General features: G+C 39.6%; 3 protein-coding genes across 14 annotated transcripts; all 3 read left to right on the forward strand.

Annotated features, from left to right (window-relative positions):
* The first annotated feature begins 186 nt into the window (after positions 1–186).
* Positions 187–878, forward strand: LOC135645096 (small ribosomal subunit protein eS17-like). Its single transcript, XM_065163168.1, has one exon. It carries the CDS (start codon positions 284–286, stop codon positions 710–712), a length of 429 nt encoding a protein of 142 aa, XP_065019240.1. The 5' UTR covers positions 187–283; the 3' UTR covers positions 713–878.
* Positions 879–5,630: 4,752 nt separating this feature from the next.
* LOC135644634 (uncharacterized) lies at positions 5,631–9,924 on the forward strand. Of its 9 annotated transcripts, XM_065162381.1 has the most exons (9): positions 5,650–5,821; positions 6,034–6,220; positions 6,392–6,470; positions 6,555–6,949; positions 7,343–7,477; positions 7,556–7,598; positions 7,988–8,047; positions 8,256–8,370; positions 9,561–9,924. In XM_065162381.1, exons 4-9 carry the CDS (start codon positions 6,636–6,638, stop codon positions 9,689–9,691), a joined length of 798 nt encoding a protein of 265 aa, XP_065018453.1. In that variant the 5' UTR covers positions 5,650–5,821; positions 6,034–6,220; positions 6,392–6,470; positions 6,555–6,635; the 3' UTR covers positions 9,692–9,924. The 9 variants fall into 9 exon arrangements, with proteins under 9 accessions (XP_065018448.1, XP_065018456.1, XP_065018453.1 ...); XM_065162380.1 differs by lacking the exon at positions 6,392–6,470 and having other exon boundaries at positions 6,516–6,949; XM_065162378.1 differs by lacking the exon at positions 6,392–6,470 and having other exon boundaries at positions 6,519–6,949.
* Positions 9,925–11,864: 1,940 nt separating this feature from the next.
* LOC135643976 (uncharacterized calcium-binding protein At1g02270-like) lies at positions 11,865–15,573 on the forward strand. Of its 4 annotated transcripts, none has more exons than XM_065161303.1 (11): positions 11,865–12,004; positions 12,125–12,327; positions 12,408–12,498; positions 12,596–12,701; positions 13,555–13,775; positions 13,860–13,936; positions 14,016–14,124; positions 14,231–14,356; positions 14,625–14,735; positions 14,817–14,924; positions 15,191–15,573. In XM_065161303.1, the coding sequence occupies exons 1-11, from the start codon at positions 12,002–12,004 to the stop codon at positions 15,431–15,433; spliced, it is 1,398 nt and encodes a 465-aa protein (XP_065017375.1). In that variant the 5' UTR covers positions 11,865–12,001; the 3' UTR covers positions 15,434–15,573. The 4 variants fall into 4 exon arrangements, with proteins under 4 accessions (XP_065017375.1, XP_065017376.1, XP_065017377.1 ...); XM_065161304.1 differs by having other exon boundaries at positions 15,194–15,573; XM_065161305.1 differs by having other exon boundaries at positions 12,125–12,295; positions 12,394–12,498.
* Positions 15,574–16,264: the final 691 nt, after the last annotated feature.

A 16,264-nucleotide genomic window follows, 5' to 3' on the forward strand; every position in this document is an offset into this window, starting at 1 on the left:
CGTCCCAAACTCATGTTCTAAATGCGACGTGTCGTATCCTCGTGGTTTCCTGCTGGCCCTACATCATCACCGTTAGATTCCAGATTTCACGAATCTCAAAAGGATGACAAGCGTTTCGATCTTCCACAAACCCTAATATATCGACAGCTGGACGTGCCTGCCTATATATCTCGCGTCACCCTAAGTCAAACCCAATAGAGAAGTGTCGGCGAACCACTATTGACGAGGATCATCACGTCCGCCGACCAGCGACCAAGGCCGAGAGAGAAGGAGCACCGTCGCGATGGGCCGCGTCCGGACGAAGACCGTGAAGAAGTCCTCCCGGCAGGTGATCGAGCGGTACTACTCGCAGATGACGCTCGACTTCCACACCAACAAGAAGATGCTGGAGGAGGTGGCGATCATCCCCACGAAGCGCCTCCGCAACAAGATCGCCGGGTTTTCCACCCACCTTATGCGCCGGATCCAGCGGGGCCCCGTCCGAGGCATCTCTCTCAAGCTTCAGGAGGAGGAGCGCGAGCGCCGCATGGACTTCGTCCCCGACGAGTCTGCCATCAAGGTTGATCAGATCGTGGTCGACAAGGAAACGATTGACATGCTTGCCACCCTCGGCATGGCTGACCTCCCGGGCGTCGAGAAGCAGCCCGATGCGCCTGCGGGTAACGTCACTTACCCGTCCCGCCCTGGTGGGTACGGCGGCCGCAGGATCTGAGATGGTAGCACTTTTTAGCTAGTCTGGTTTAATGGTACCTTTAGGTGTTTGTTCTGATCAACGTTTGGGATTTGAAAAGGTGTTACTGGCATCAACATTTTTGTTATATTGGATGTTTTATACTGTAGTCATCTTCAATATCATCGATTACTTGATGCCCTTTCAATTTGGTAGTAATGTTCCCTACTTTATGCTCATTTTTTAATGCCCTTTGTTGCATTCGGCGAGGCTCCTAAAAGAGAATATGTTGATATTTGAAGGAAATATAAGAGGCCGTTATGCTAACTTGAGGTTCTAATTTTAATAGAAGAAGCTGGTTCATTGGCATAGCCCGTGGTTCTTTGATACTTAATTCTTGCAAAGTATAGCCATCAGATATTGAGTGTTAATCATCAGATTGCTTTAGCTTTTCTTACTATTATGTTTGCAGTTATGCTTCTTAATCTTACATGATGTCCTTGTGGAAAGATTTACCTTCATTTGCAGGATTGTGGCCGACTATGTTGAGTTCAAATGTGCCTTAATAAGATGGTTAAGGTGGTTAAAATAAGTGAGAAGATGCATATTCTTTGTGGATGCTTTTGTTCCACATTATATTTTTAGGTCTAATTTCCCACTAGCTTGCATTATTTAGTTGTTAATTAAGAACTTTATGGTTTGACTAAAGTACATTTTGGAATGTCATAGCTGGTGAACTTGACTCTTGGCATGTGCAAATCCAATCATTTAATCACTGTGGAAGGCTTACAAACTTACTAGCTGCACACTTGCTTCATATCATTCCATAATTTTTGTCCGTGAGTTTTGTTTATGTTTCTGGGTTTATCCTCCTGTTACCTGAAAATTTTATATTTGTACCTTTTGTCTAACAGCAAGGAATAACTTGATTCCATGTCTTGCAGATGAGAATTCCTCTTGGACATGGTCTTATTTTGTTGCTCCAATTCTCAGTTATATTGACAATTCATAAATCAATGGGTTTCCAACATTGTATGTCAAGTGTAAATTCATGCAAAATTTGTCTCATCATTGGCAAACTGTAGTCACAGCCTTCACTAAATTGAGACTAAAAATGTACTTTTGCCAAAAAGATTAATTATTCTCTATGCTGACTAGGATTCATTGTGAATCTTGTCAGAGAGCAAGCACCCTGTAAGCTGATTCTCATGGGTCACTAATTGATTTTTGTATTATTCATGTGGCCTTCTTTTGTAGAAGTTTGATTCTTCCGTTCGAGATGGCGTATAGATGTATCACCTTTTTTTGCTTTATCCAATTGGCTAAGCCTGTTAAGTTGATTTCTTTCACTTTTTACTCCAGTGTAGATGAAATTAAAATATATTTTATGAAGTACAGGCATTCATGAGTAATGAAGAATAGACAATTTCTTTGTGTTTTAAGTTACCCTTGCCTTTTCCTTTTTTGTTCTTAATTTAAATTCTTTTAAATCAAGATGTCTTGAACATGTATGAGAAAGGTCCATTCCCTTTATTTTAATGACTAAGCTGGTTAAGTTGATTCTTTACCACTTCATTTTAATGATGTGATTGATTTTTTTTCTCTATTGTTATAAATTTTTAAATGTGACCTCAGAGTATTTTATCTACATTTTTTTAAGTGTCGTAGATGGTTTTCTCCATTAACCACCATGTCTTAATTGTTATCCTATCCCCAATTGCTGCCTGGACACTGCCTCATCAGTTTTTTTTCCTTTAGTTCCGAAGTTTGTAGGTACATTCCCTTTATTTTGATCGCTAAGCTGGTTAAGATGATTCTTTACCACTTCATTCTAATAATGTGCTTGATTTTATTCTATGTGTATGTATCTTTTCCATTGTTAGAAAAATGTGACACCAGAATATTTTATCTACATTTTGTTTAAGCCTCGAAGATGGTTTTACTCCTTGAACTATGTCTTAATTGTTATCCTATCGGTCAATCGCTGCCTTGACACTGGCTCTTCAGTCTTTCTTCTTTAGTTTTAAAGTTTGTAAGATACTTTTTCATCCGTCTCTGTTTTATTTTAATCGAGTTCTTTTAACTTGGTATTTTCTGATACCCTGGGCCTTGGTATGTTAATTCTTTTTAAATGAATAGGTCGCTATCACATCCTAATAGTGGAACAAACTTGCTGTTTTCTTGCATATATAAATTTCTCTTTATACTCTGTTGTCTTTGCTCTTACATAGTTTGGAAATGATATTCTTGTCATCGGTCATAAACTTTGGTACGCAAGCTAAAAGCCATAATTTGCTATTTAACTGTGAACGTCAACCTTTGTAAATTGTGATCAGAACTGATCTATATGTTGTTTATGTAGTAGAAGATTAAATCATACTTCATTTAGTTTACTTTTAATTAATACATTTTGGCTATGTCATGAGTTTCAAAAAAATATTTGGTGACTTGTTTACTGCTAAATGGAATTATCTTAGCAACTCTCTTCTTGGAGAACTTCAGTTGTCCTGTTTTTAAAGATGTCTTTTGAGTTCATGTAATTGGATAATTTTGTAACCTATATTGTTGGCCTTTTCTTCTTGGTAATTGGATAATCTTCCTTGCATAAAAGTTGTCCTTAAAAATCCCTATGTAGGTCCCATTGGGGCTGATGAGATAGAAGACACCATGAATGCAACAAAATTTTTGGACAGTTGCATTCAAGTTATCACCAGTATGTTTCCTGATCTCAACATTTCACTGACTACTCCCAGCATTCAAATTTTAGTTTCATTTTAAAAGTTCTGGATCCATCTATTGCACAAATCTAACATCAATATTGATGGCAAGTTGGATTAGCTGATCGACAACAAAATATTATATCTGGATAATCAACAGATTTGCTTGCCAAGAGGGCAAATGATTTCTCTGCTTGAATGCTACATCAAATGCAGTTATTTTCCTGCTTCCAATGAAATAAATGTATGATGCTCTGCATCTTGTTCTATTTTCTGTGTGAAAACAACTTCTTTCAGGAAGAAGAAAGCAGCATTTGATCTAGTTTATCAACTGTGTATTCTTGCCAAATCATTGTTCCTTGGTGGATGCAATTTTTCATGCTTGTTTTTTTCTTGTTTCTTCCTACAAGCCATAGAATCTTGTTTCAGAATTGCATGCTTCGGTAAGAACAATCCTGGCTGTGCCTATGTGACTTGCGGCGCTTGAGCATGTAGGTGTATCGGCACTGTCATGGCTTTTGGTTGGTGATCTGCTGTGGTTGGTTTGTTTCTGGATTTAGCTATATCTACATTTAGATTAGATTGTTTACTTCACGGCATGGACATATCACATAGATGTCACAAGTCGGTAATTAGCAATAGATACAGTAAGCATCGCAATCAAACAGTGGATCATACCATCAATGTGGTTGCAACTAATCAACTGTTTCCTGCGTGCAAGCAAGAGAAAAGTCTTGTTGTTAAAGTGGCTGTTCCTTAGCCTATCCTGTCGCCATCTATAGAAGTGGAAAGGCCACCGACCAATGGAGGAAGCTCTATCCCAGATTCTGAAATGAGTTTGTGACGTCGCAGTAGTCTCATATTCTGATGTAGAAGGATAAGGTTTTAGTGATAGAGTTGATCTATTATTTAGCTGATCAAATCATGTGTTTTGTGGAATATAATATTCTTTGTACTGTGCTTAATTTGACATTAACTATTATTTGTCAGGATCTTCAATAAGAGTCAACTCAAGATGTGGATGACTGTCAATCCGAAGACAAAAAGATGCACTATTTCCAGCGCATATCTTCCCCAGGTTTGTGTGTTTATTGAGTTCTACAGCTTTACACAAGCTACAGCATGCAATTACAAGTCCCTGTTTGAGTTCCTGAGAGCCACATTCGACTGTTGTTTTATGGTGCCTACTTATCTTGGGAATAATCCTCTTTGAAACAAGAAAAGCTTATTAGTTAACTTCATGACAGGCTCTGCAATCGTCAAGTCGCTTGTATCAGAAAGAAAGTTCACATGAGGATGAAGATATGAAGAGATATCATTCTTCTAAGGCATGCATAAGACGTACCACCAAGGAAACCCTTCGCTTCCGGAGTCATATAACTTGTGCTTGAGCTGCTGCCACCAAGGACACACAGCATCACCTCCAAGTCTTCAGTCATGTATATATTCTTTCACAAGCTTGATGATGAATCTTGACAATTATAATTAGGTGTTTTGGCTTAAAGATATAAACTAAGGTCAGCCAAAATTTGAGGATCATGGAGGCCAAATAGAGATAAAGATTGAACAGTTTGAGCTCCAACTTTGTCATGTATGACTAGTGACCTAATAGGCTAATGGGAAGACTTGAGACAACTTTCATCTACTGTTCATAGGAATTGCTTTTGTGTTTATAATCATGTATGGATTAAAGTATCCAATAAGTGAAAACATGCTGGGAAACGTAACAACAGGTCCCCTATGGATTGTTTTATCCCATTTGATCCCAACTAATATGTTCACTAGTTCTATCTAAATTGTCGGAATGAACTTTTAAGGCAATGTTTATCTCCTCTTACCTTCCAATCAGAACTTGACCAATTAGATCCATGTCTTTTATTTTGGTTTTATGTGTTGATTTCCTTATTTCAATTTTATGATGATTCAATAATCATCATCACTATTATTTGAAGTATATTTTCTTTTCTTTCATTTTGTCACTCATGTATTTTTTTCGCTTTCACTGATTTGATGATCACTTAATTTTGTTTTATTTCTTATCTATACTTTTTTATATTTTTAATTAAATTAAATTTATTAAATTTATTTTTAAGTATAAAAATGATAAATATAAAATATAAATTCAAAATATTGACCAATTAAATGAGTTAGTATATTCAAAAAATTCGCCATCCACTGCATTTGAGTTTATATTATTATCGGATCAATATTTTAGATATAATATGGAATCCGTGCACAGCACTCGAGTTTATATAAAGGGAAAAGAAACAAAGGTAGAAAGGAATGAGAGCGCCGATTCCTCCCTATCCGCGCCTCCGTTGTCTCAGGGCCGGACCAACCTGGGTTGTCTCTCGTACTCCGGCAGTCCCAAGAAAAGAAAGGTTCCTCTATCGCCGGATTTGATTTCTAGGTGTTTCTGCAGCATCTCCCACAGGTAGATTCCTTTGCTTTGATGTGGAGGCTCTGGTTTTTTTTAATGCTTTGAAGTCGTTGCCGTCTCCGGTGCCTTCTGCTTCGTCTCTTGGTTTCGGTGATATAGGCTTAGTTTTGTCGAGCCTCTTTGCTTTCCCCTGAAGTTCTGAATTTAGCTACCTATTCTGGGACTCATGGCGTCGGTCTTTGGTTCTGTCTTGTGGTTTCTTGAAGCAACAAGTATAGCTAGTGGTGTTCTCTGGTTGTGAAGTCGTCGTCGTCTTATTGAAGTTTAGATTTTTGGTATCGTTTGAGGCTGGAGACATGAGCTCGATGTTGGCGCCTACATCTTGGTATTGTGTTCTTGATCGGGTCTCTTATCGGTCTGATTTGCATCTCTCGGTGTCAAATTACGTTTGAGGTAATATCAAATGCCCTAACTCGATGATTCTACTTTGTTCCGGAGTTTTACGAGGAGTGAAGCTCTAATTGCTCTTCTTGAATCGTATGCCTGACTTTTGTTTGCTAATTTTTAGGGTAATAAACTTTGGACTGGAGTCATTTAAATTGTATTCTGTCATTGTTCATTTAGGTATCATCTGGAGCAGTTTCAGCACCCATGTCAATCATTTAAATCGTTTCTCTTAAATTGATTTCGTATGGAATTTAGAGTAAGAAACTAATTGTCCTTTGGTTTTAACTAGCATTTCTTTTAGTAGGAGGCCATTCTGATAGCACATACATTTCTGAAGCAGTTGGAAGGAGGAGGAGACACTTCGTAGAAATTATAAGCTTTATAAGCTCAGGTAGAGGACTGGTAGTGTTGCAAAGGGTCGATGCCGAATGATGAGGGTGGTATAGCAGAGCAGAAAAGATGTGAGGGTGTTTCTGAACCCGTTTTAGATTCAACCCCGACCCGTAATGGGGACGAGATAAGAGGGGCAGTTATAGTTTCACAGGAAGACCCTGTGGATGGGTCCATGCCTCCTCTGGCGCTTAGCATCACTATTTTCCAGCCCGAAGAAGTCTCCAAACCCAACATGAGTGCCTCAAAGAGCACAGCTTCTGAGGGAGGTGAGAAGATTTCTGGGATGGCTGCCTTAAAGAAGGGTTTTTTATCAAGGAGTGGGAGCTATCAGGAGCAGTGCAGGTAAAATATTTTAAATGTTTCCAAGTTTTTTTCGACATAGTTGCTATGCTATGTTTTTGAATGAATTGATGAGTAGCAGCAGTTTTTTAGGAATAGATGACTTGCTTCAAGGAGGCTTGTAAAACAACATTATTAACTTCTTGGTAGCAGACCTGTTATGTCTTTTTCTTCATGTCATTCTTCAATTCAAACATACATGAAACATTCATCATTGACTTCAGCTCAGGTTCCATCAATCCTTATAAACAGTGTATCCACACCATGTGTCAATTGGTTTTGCACTGTGTTGTTTTCTGCTTATAGTGCAGTTAAATGTTTCAGATTGTTCTTTCAACCTCTTTTTCCCTTTGTGTATCTAATTAGTGATGTTATGATGCTGTAAAACTGGAGCAGAGTTTGTCAGCAGGAAACTGAAGAACCTCTGATTGATCTTGGGTGCAGATGCCGAGGTGATCTTGCTAAAGCTCACCGCTCTTGTATTGATACCTGGTTCCTTACTAAGGGTTCAAATAAATGCGAGATATGCCAGTAAGTCTTATACTTAATAAGAGATTTTCCTAGTTTTATTTGTAGAGCTAGTTTCTTAGCCTGAAACCTTTTTTCCAGGCAGATAGCTGCAAATGTGCCATTTCCTGAATCAAGACCAAGTGTAAGTATATCAAATCTGAAAGGATGTATAGGGTTGTTTTTGAGTAACATGGAGAGCAGTTTATTGATATTCAGCATCACTGTTTACATGTTATGCCATGGATCAATGAGCATGGAAATCTTTTATCTTTCTACTTTTTAAGACTATGGTGTAAAACTTTGTAGCTACAAAGTTGGTTTTGATGTCATTCTCAACAAATTGGCAGGTATTAGTAAAATGGCTTTATAAATCTCAAACACTTTAAAGATTACTTTCATCTATCTAGTTAGCACCCTATGCTTCACCTTTTAGATGATATATGGGTTCAGAGGTTTGTTAGACTCTATAGGTTGCTGAGCAATCCAGTAAGATTTATTTTATTTGTTTTCTTTTTCCCTTTTGTGAAATAGGTAAATAACTGTCTCTGGAGGATCAACTCACCCTACGTCATGGGACAAGAACACGAAAGGGTATTAATCTCTTTAAGGTTGCTTTAGCTGCAACATGGCATTGCATGATCTGCATAGATAATATGCTCTCCCTGTGCAGAATAAACTTCTTTATTTTTTCCCACCACCATTACCATCATTGTCATTGCCATTTTGCCATTTGCATTGTGTATTTTATTCCATTGCTTACATATTTAACTACACATATTCGGGTTCTTTGTATTATCAGGGATGCTTTAACCCACTTTGGGTTGCATTTGCCATTTTAATTGGAGGACTCTTGTTGGATGTGCTAGTCTCAGTTTCTCTTGGTGTTTCTGCACTGCCTGCGAACATCATAATTGGTAACATTTGTATCCTACTGCAAGCATATATAGATTTTGTTCATCGATTTATTTGTTTATTTATTTTCAAAGTATATGTTTCACCAACTTAGAAGATAAAGTTCATTGGATGAATTCATGTTCCTTATCCACAAAGAAGGGCAACAATTTAGAGAAAGAGATGACAAAATTCTGATGGTGAATTGCCTGAATTACCATGGCATTCTTACTCTGCTGCATAAGTCACCTTTATATTACTCTGCTGCACAAGTCAGCTTTATATTAACTCCTCATGAGATCCATCATTACACCATGTAGACAACTTCTAGATGTTCAGAAGTGTTATTGCTTTGATTCATGAGTACAGAAGTCTCCTTATTTGCTGATTCAAGGTTTCGTTGTATTCCCTTATTGTATAAAATCAACTCAAGATATTCACTGGGATAACAATGAGTTGCACATATCATCTTTACTATCCAATTCGTTCCCACCAAGATCAAGTCCAAACACTTCCAGATACAACAAGGAAGGTTATTTTGCAGCCTTTATTTGATGGAAAAACATTGGATGATAAAGGATCACCTTGGTTAGACATATCAAGTATCACGGGCTTTGTTTTGATGCGAAAAAGCTCAGTGATGATAACCTTTTCTCTTTTTTTTTTCCCATATTATTGCCAAACATCTTGTTAGATACTCTACATTGTGTATATGCTAACTTGTTCAGGGCACCTCGTAGTTTATTCATTTTGGAATTAAATTAATTAAAACAAGGAAACAAAGTGGTGTACAAGTGGGCAAGAATTCAAATTATTTTGTTTCAGTCAAGTGGCTTTTCGTTCTCAAAAGGAGTTTGCTTGAGTTACTTCTTATCGAAGCTATTGTTCAAATTTGCGTATGCATATTTAAGCATTAACAATTTTTGTGATGAGAAGTGTTCAACTTTATATTTAACATGAATATGAAATTTAATTTTATACAATTATTAAATGATACATTTAATTCCATGTTCCTTTTGGTCACACCCATATTTGAGAAAAATTAACAATTCGAGCGCCTACGTACAAAATGTAGGATTGAACAAAACCCTACTCGATATCGTTGTTTTGTCCATTTGGAGATCTTAACCTCTAGCTCCATTTTGCGTTAAAGTTCAGGAATTACATATAGAGATACATATCGGTCGTGTAATGTAGATATCATATGTCGCAGGTGTTCTTATCGTACTTGGATTAGGCACTTCTTTTCGGCTTGCACTGGAATGCTGTCAAGGCCAGGGTGCAAGAAGAAATCTGCAGACGACGAATGTGACCTTCAATCCTGGGTACCATCCAACAGTGTAAGAGTTGTTACAGTGTAGAGTTGTTACATCCAAGAAGTATAGTTTGCGTGCCACTGGCTGTCTTTCCTTTTTAGTCATCTGTTCATATTGTGTCTCAAATTTCATTTTCTACAGGAAAACACCTTGTTAATCAACTTGTATATTTTGTGCAATAATTTGAACGAATCTTTCTGGTTGATGCTTATGCATGTATAGTGTATGTTTAATAGTTATCTGCTTCATTGTTCCTGTCAATGTTGGGCTTCTGGTTTCTAGGATCCTCATGTTACCTTTGTCATTAAGCTGAAACACATGGATTTCTGGATATAGTCATATAGCTAAATCATGAAGTTATATTAGCATGGAAAACTTTTCAATACCAAGTTCAGGCCAAGTGTTGTTGATTTTTTTTTTCCGAGCTTATATCGATCTCATTTTCATGGATGTGATCCGAACTAAAGGATTCATTTTGCTGGATCAAGTGGAAAATATAACTTGGTTGAGACAATCTGATGGGTTTTAGATGTGCATATTCCATATGTTCTTGTTTGGTACAATCTTATAGCAAGTTGATACAATCAAACATCAACTCATACAAAGGATCAGCAGCACACCAGACAAGCTTTCTAAGAGTTGTTCATAATATTTGTTTAGAAAAGAGTGAGATGCCACCCACATGATTGTCAAAAAATCACTGATGGGCATTTTATTATCAATTCAGTTATATTATGTTATGAACCCAATAGCTTGCAATTGAAGCAAATGCTATTTATCTAAGAACCAATAATACTAATTAATTATTTTTTATTTTTCTTAGAGCTAATCTGACTTTTAGTCGGAGGTACATTGTTCTACTTCGTCGGATCCAATTAATTCCATTTGGGTGAATCGGCTCTAAAGTCATCTGTGTCATCCAAATTGACACAATTTACAAGCTCAAGGTATATATATATATATATATATATATATATATATATAACATTTTGTACAAACTGAAATCTCAGATGATAAGGTGCGACAGTATGCCAACGTCATCCTCATCTCACTCCAGATCGAGCTATCGACCGAGGAATCCACGTAGCGAGACAAGGAAGCGGCGGCGGTGGAGCCTTGCGAAGCTGGCATCACTTGCATGATGTGGAATATAAATCTCTGTAGAAAGGTCGCGGTTACATCACCCTTTGGTGAGTCATGGAGCGTAAGCATGACGGCGGCGGCGACGCTGCAAGTTGGTCTAACATGCAGCGATGCCCCTTCTCCTGCCCCAAAAGAGCGTCCACGTCACCCCATGTGCAATTCATTCTGGCAGGTACCATGTGTCCCCCTACGCCACCCACCATGTGAGCCAATGCTGTAACTAAGATTCTTACACCAAGTCATCCATATTGAATGAATGACGGATGACTCCATTTGCATGTCGTACCAGTCTGGCGTGCGTAGCAGACTGCAGCGAAGCATCGCCGACCGACCCCATCAAAATCTACAGGCCGTGCTTTCCCACGGTGATCCGCCAACGGTTTCACCGGACCGTCACCGATCTTAACGCATTCCATCATGGATCTCCCACGCCTGATCCCACCGTCATTTGATCCGCGGGTAAGCAACTTAAGTCAAGGCTCGAGGCACGAAATCCGGAGATGGCATGCGAAGAGCTCCGCCCGGACCGCACGGCCCTCGGTGTCCTCCGCTTAACCTGTCCCATCGCTGCCATCCGTGTCGGCAGCCACCGGTTAAACCACGTCAGGAAACAAATCCGTTACCAACGTGTACGGCGTATACGTTACGGTCGTCGATCGACGCCTTGTGTACGGCTCCGACGTCCCCGTTACGTAATACGAAGCCGGGATCTTCGAATTCGTCCGCGGGGGCCACACCGTACCCCAGTAGCGAAGCGGGTACGTGACTCGAAAGTTTTTTCCGCCACGCCGAAACAGCGACGGTTAAATGGAAACCGACGGTTGGAAGTTTTACGCAGTCAAGAAACTGTTGTCCACAAGGAAAGGACATACAAGAAGGATCCGGCCGATGGAGCAATCAGAGCCTTTGAATCTCGAACGGTCGGCCCGACGCTTCCTTCGGGGCGCTCGAGAAGGCGTCGGGGCCGTACGGCGCCACCGGCTAAGCCGGTCTCCGCCTCGTTTAAGTTCCTATTCTTACCCCTTTTCGAAGGCGTGGTATATAAAAGTGCCCCTTTTGTTTCTGCCGTTCCATGGATTGATATCACGGCCAATTCCGTCACACTGCTCGCTTCCTTTTTGATTCCGCCTCTTGTTCACCATAGGCTTCCTGTTCGTTTCTTCCTTGGTTTCCTGCCTCCCCTTCCGCTCGCAACATGGTACCGAGGCTTGGATTTGTCCCCCATCTCTTTCTTTCTGTGGAACTTGTTCCTGTTGAATAGATTGGTTTAATCGTTCTTGCCATTGCTTGTTGTTGTTGTGCTTGGAATCGGGAGTAGACGAAAGAACGAAACGGTGAGCCAGTCGGCGACAGGCGTAAACAGCAGCAGAAGAGGAACATGAAGAAGAGGATGCGGATGGGGTGCGGCTCGATGGTGGGTTCGGAGCGCTGCGTCTCCTGCACCACCTTCAACATTCTGGCGCCGATCTACAAACGGCTCAGCGAGGGGGTGAGCAGCCCATTCTTCGGCTTCGGATCGTGGTTTGCCCTAGTTCCTTGTTTCTTCGAATCTTGATCCCGTGTGCGGTGCGCTTTGGGTCGTAACAGGACCAGAGCTGCAGGGAGAGTCAGTGCCGGGCGTATTGGTTGAGCCGGAACGAGAGGATCATCGACAGGCTCTTGGGCGATCGTTCCTCCATAATCTGTCTCCAGGTAATGATCAATGTTTTCATCAAAAAACAGAACGAAAAGATCGGTTTTTGGATGAGGGGTATTGTGAATCTGATCGGTTTGGGATGGATTGATTTAGGAGGTCTGGCTAGGGAATGATGAGCTCGTTGATATGTATGAGAAGAGGCTAGGCGATGCGGGTTATGTCTCTTTCAAGCTCGCTCGGACGAACAACCGTGGCGATGGTATGTATGTCAGGTATTGATGTATCGTGAGACAGTATAGCTTTTTTTTGCATCAGTAGACGAGCAACATTGTTTGCTAGAAGGAGAATTGATTGAAGGAAATCACATATTATAGATTCTGGTTCGTTTGTGGTTATGGAAGAGCCATATCGATTGCTTTTTCTTAAGAAAAGAGACTAACCATTTTTGTTCCTTATTATTGCTAACCGTGATGACATTGAAGACCTATACTTATTCTTGTGGTTTATATAAAATACTGCTTATGTTATTTTCTTCCGCTAGACTTTAAATTCTGATGGCATTAGCTGACTGCTGTAAATTTTTTGCCTTGCTCTGCAAGAGAGACAATCCTTCAGCCTATTAATCTCTTGGCTACTTTTTCTTACAAATTGCCTTTAATTTTGTGGCTAGATATATACACTTTGGAACTGTGTGGAACTAAACTAAGCTTATGATGAATTTGGTTCAAAAAAATATCAGTCTTAGAGAAGTCTTCCTTCAACCTCTCTTAGACTAGTCTCGATCATCTGTTCTTTTTTCTTTTTTTCCCAAAATTTTGCCACTGTTAATCCAACAAAGAATAGAAACATATGCCAATTGTTCATGTTTTGAGATATTAACCTCCCAAGTCTGTTTGATGGCACAAATGGATACTCTTGAGCTATAAACTGTCTTTAGAATAGGTGTAATAGCTGAATATAATAGTCTTACATGTACCCGAGTTATAACCTGCGAGTTATAAACTTACATGTACCTGTTTTTTCTTAGAATGGTGGATAACTGGCTTTATTAGTTACTTCTTCCTGGCTGCATCTGTTTGCTGCTTAGAAGATGCGTGTTTATTTGTGAGCAGGTCTCCTCACCGCTGTTCATGGGGACTACTTCAAGATTCTAAACCATCAGAAATTGCTCTTTAATGACTTTGGAGATCGTGTTGCCCAGCTCTTACATGTTGAATCGGTTGTTCCTTTTTGGCATGGGCAAAAAAGCAGTGTCCAGCAACAAGTCCTCATTGTGAATACCCATTTATTGTTTCCTCATGATTCTAGCTTGTGTATAGTTCGTTTGCAACAGGTAGATTTCCTCTTTCTTAGCATTTATCCTTTGGCCATGTTTACCTGTGGTTGGACAATTTTCTTATTGGATTGTCACTGCCAGGTATATAAGATACTTCAACATATAGAAACATATCAGAAAGAGCACAATCTTGATTCTGTGCCTATCATACTCTGTGGGTGAGCGTCACATTCATGCATTCATTTTCAGTTACTAAATCAAATGAGTTTCTTCTTATTCTTCTTCTATATTTTCCAGTGATTGGAATGGAAGTAAGCGTGGGCATGTTTACAAGTTTCTTAGATCCCAAGGGTTTGTATCATCATATGATACCGCTCATCAGTACAGTGATGTCGATGCCCACAAGGTCATAATCCATGTTATTATCTTGCAATGGTAAAGATGATGCCTTTTTTTTAATCATTAATTGATATCCTTCTCTTTTTCGTTTCTTGCTCTTTTTTTGCTTGCAGTGGGTAAGCCACCGAAATCACCGTGGGAACATATGCGGAGTTGATTTTATATGGCTTCTAAATCCAAATAAATACAGGAAACCCTTGAGAACTAGCTGGAATGAAGCTGTATTTGGCATTATCAAGGTGAATACTGTATTTCTGTTAACTATACCAAGGATACTTTGATGTTAAATACTCTTTTACCCACTGATAGTGTCTCTGCAATCTGTACCATGGAATCTATACTAAATGTCAGTACATTATAGAATCATTATATATTATTCTGCAATTCTTTTCTCACTGGTTTTGAAAATTTTCTGATGTTTGTCAAATTTATGGATTCATCTTTTGCACTTTTTTGTCTTGAAAATTTTCATTAATTGTATGCTAATCTAAATTGTTTGCGGTTCAGTATCTTCTGCGAGCAGCTTCTCTTGCAGAGGATAATGCATTTGCATTCCTTAAGGTGGACAGTCCTGGTGATTACATTACCTACTCTGGTTTCTGTCAAGCACTCCATCAGGTACCGGAAAACTCTCATAGAGTAGTGAGATAATTCTGAAATCATCAGTCGAAATAGATTTAATACTTCAAATCAACGCAGCTAGGTGTAGCTGGCCATCCTCATGGTCTTAGCCCTGACGATACCAAGGATTTATGGATTCAGGCTGACACTGACAGGAATGGTGCTGTGGACTATGAGGAATTCCAGGTATGCTTCCAAGATGTGGCTAATTTCATGCTTGTCACCAATAGTAGTAGTCCCTTAAATGGCATCAAACTAGCTAGATCACCTGCTTTTTCTTGTATTTAAATCATTGATCACCTGCTTTTCTAGTACCTTGGTCCGATACATGTTGCTTGTAAGCATGCTGACTCGGTGAAATCGAAACGCTGGTCACATGCTGCCGTCTCTTTAAGATATTAGCCCGACAACATTATCATCACATCTTTGTTCATGGACAACTGCTCTTGCAGCAGCGAATTTGGAGTCCCAAGTGTCGGGAACCTTTAGAGGAGCAAATAGCTGTGGAAACAGGAGGAACACAAGCAAGAGAAGGGGGACAGCTGGCCTTTGGTTTTAACGTGAAGGATGCGGTCCTCTTCCCGCCGGAGGTCGAGCAGGGGACATGGCCAGAGAATTACTCTCTTTCCGACCATGCACCATTGACTGTTGTATTTTCACCTGTAAGGATTCCTTGTGGTCAACCAGTTTGCTAAGTAAGCACTGATCTAAGGTGCAATGTAGGTCCAAATGCACTGCCTGTTCAATGTAAAGCTTGCAGAGATGAGAGTTAGGATACTTGATCTTATGTACTTGTAGCTAAAATGAGCATGCGAAACAGTAGAGCTTTTGGATAGTCTTCTGAGAGAGAGGTTTTTGTTCTCTGTCAAAAAGAAACCATTTTTAATGTCATAATATGGAATACTCTATGATTCTTTGCCTTCCCTACCGGCTAAGCTCTGAATGATGGATGCTCGTAGTCTATGCTCATCAAAATTTAGGGTTTCCATTTGGCATCCTGATCTTTTCTTTCATTAGAAAAGCTGGGGTCATTTTCTGGCTCTCTAAAGAATGTCCCTTCCCACATCAGCAATACTGTATGTATGCTTAGCATTTGACTTTCTAGTTTATTAATAGCATAAAATAAGAATAATTAGGAAATCAACGAACAGCAAGGCATGATGTTACAGTATCGTTTCTGCGGAATTCAGAGCTGACAGAATGCTCGCTGGTCCATCCATCTCCACGCACGCAGCCTGTTGTTGTTACTGTTGTCAGGTCTTGTGGCAGCAGTAAACGAAGTTGGCAAAATCTAAGATTCCAAGACAGCGATTTGGTTCCATCAGATCAAACAGCAAGTGAAGAGATAAAAGACAACTCTGATGTGTTCCCCATGACATGTAGCAATTTCTTGATTTCAAGGTCAACAACCTCCACCACCATTGTTTCACCTCGGAAGGTCATACTTGCTAACTAGATTTCTGATCCTAAATCCAAACCCCCTAATGTTTGCTTCCCAAATCAAACAAGTAAAATGATTTCAGCAG

This window comes from Musa acuminata, chromosome BXJ3-8, assembly GCF_036884655.1.
Source record: "Musa acuminata AAA Group cultivar baxijiao chromosome BXJ3-8, Cavendish_Baxijiao_AAA, whole genome shotgun sequence".
Classification (NCBI taxonomy): Eukaryota; Viridiplantae; Streptophyta; class Magnoliopsida; order Zingiberales; family Musaceae; genus Musa; species Musa acuminata.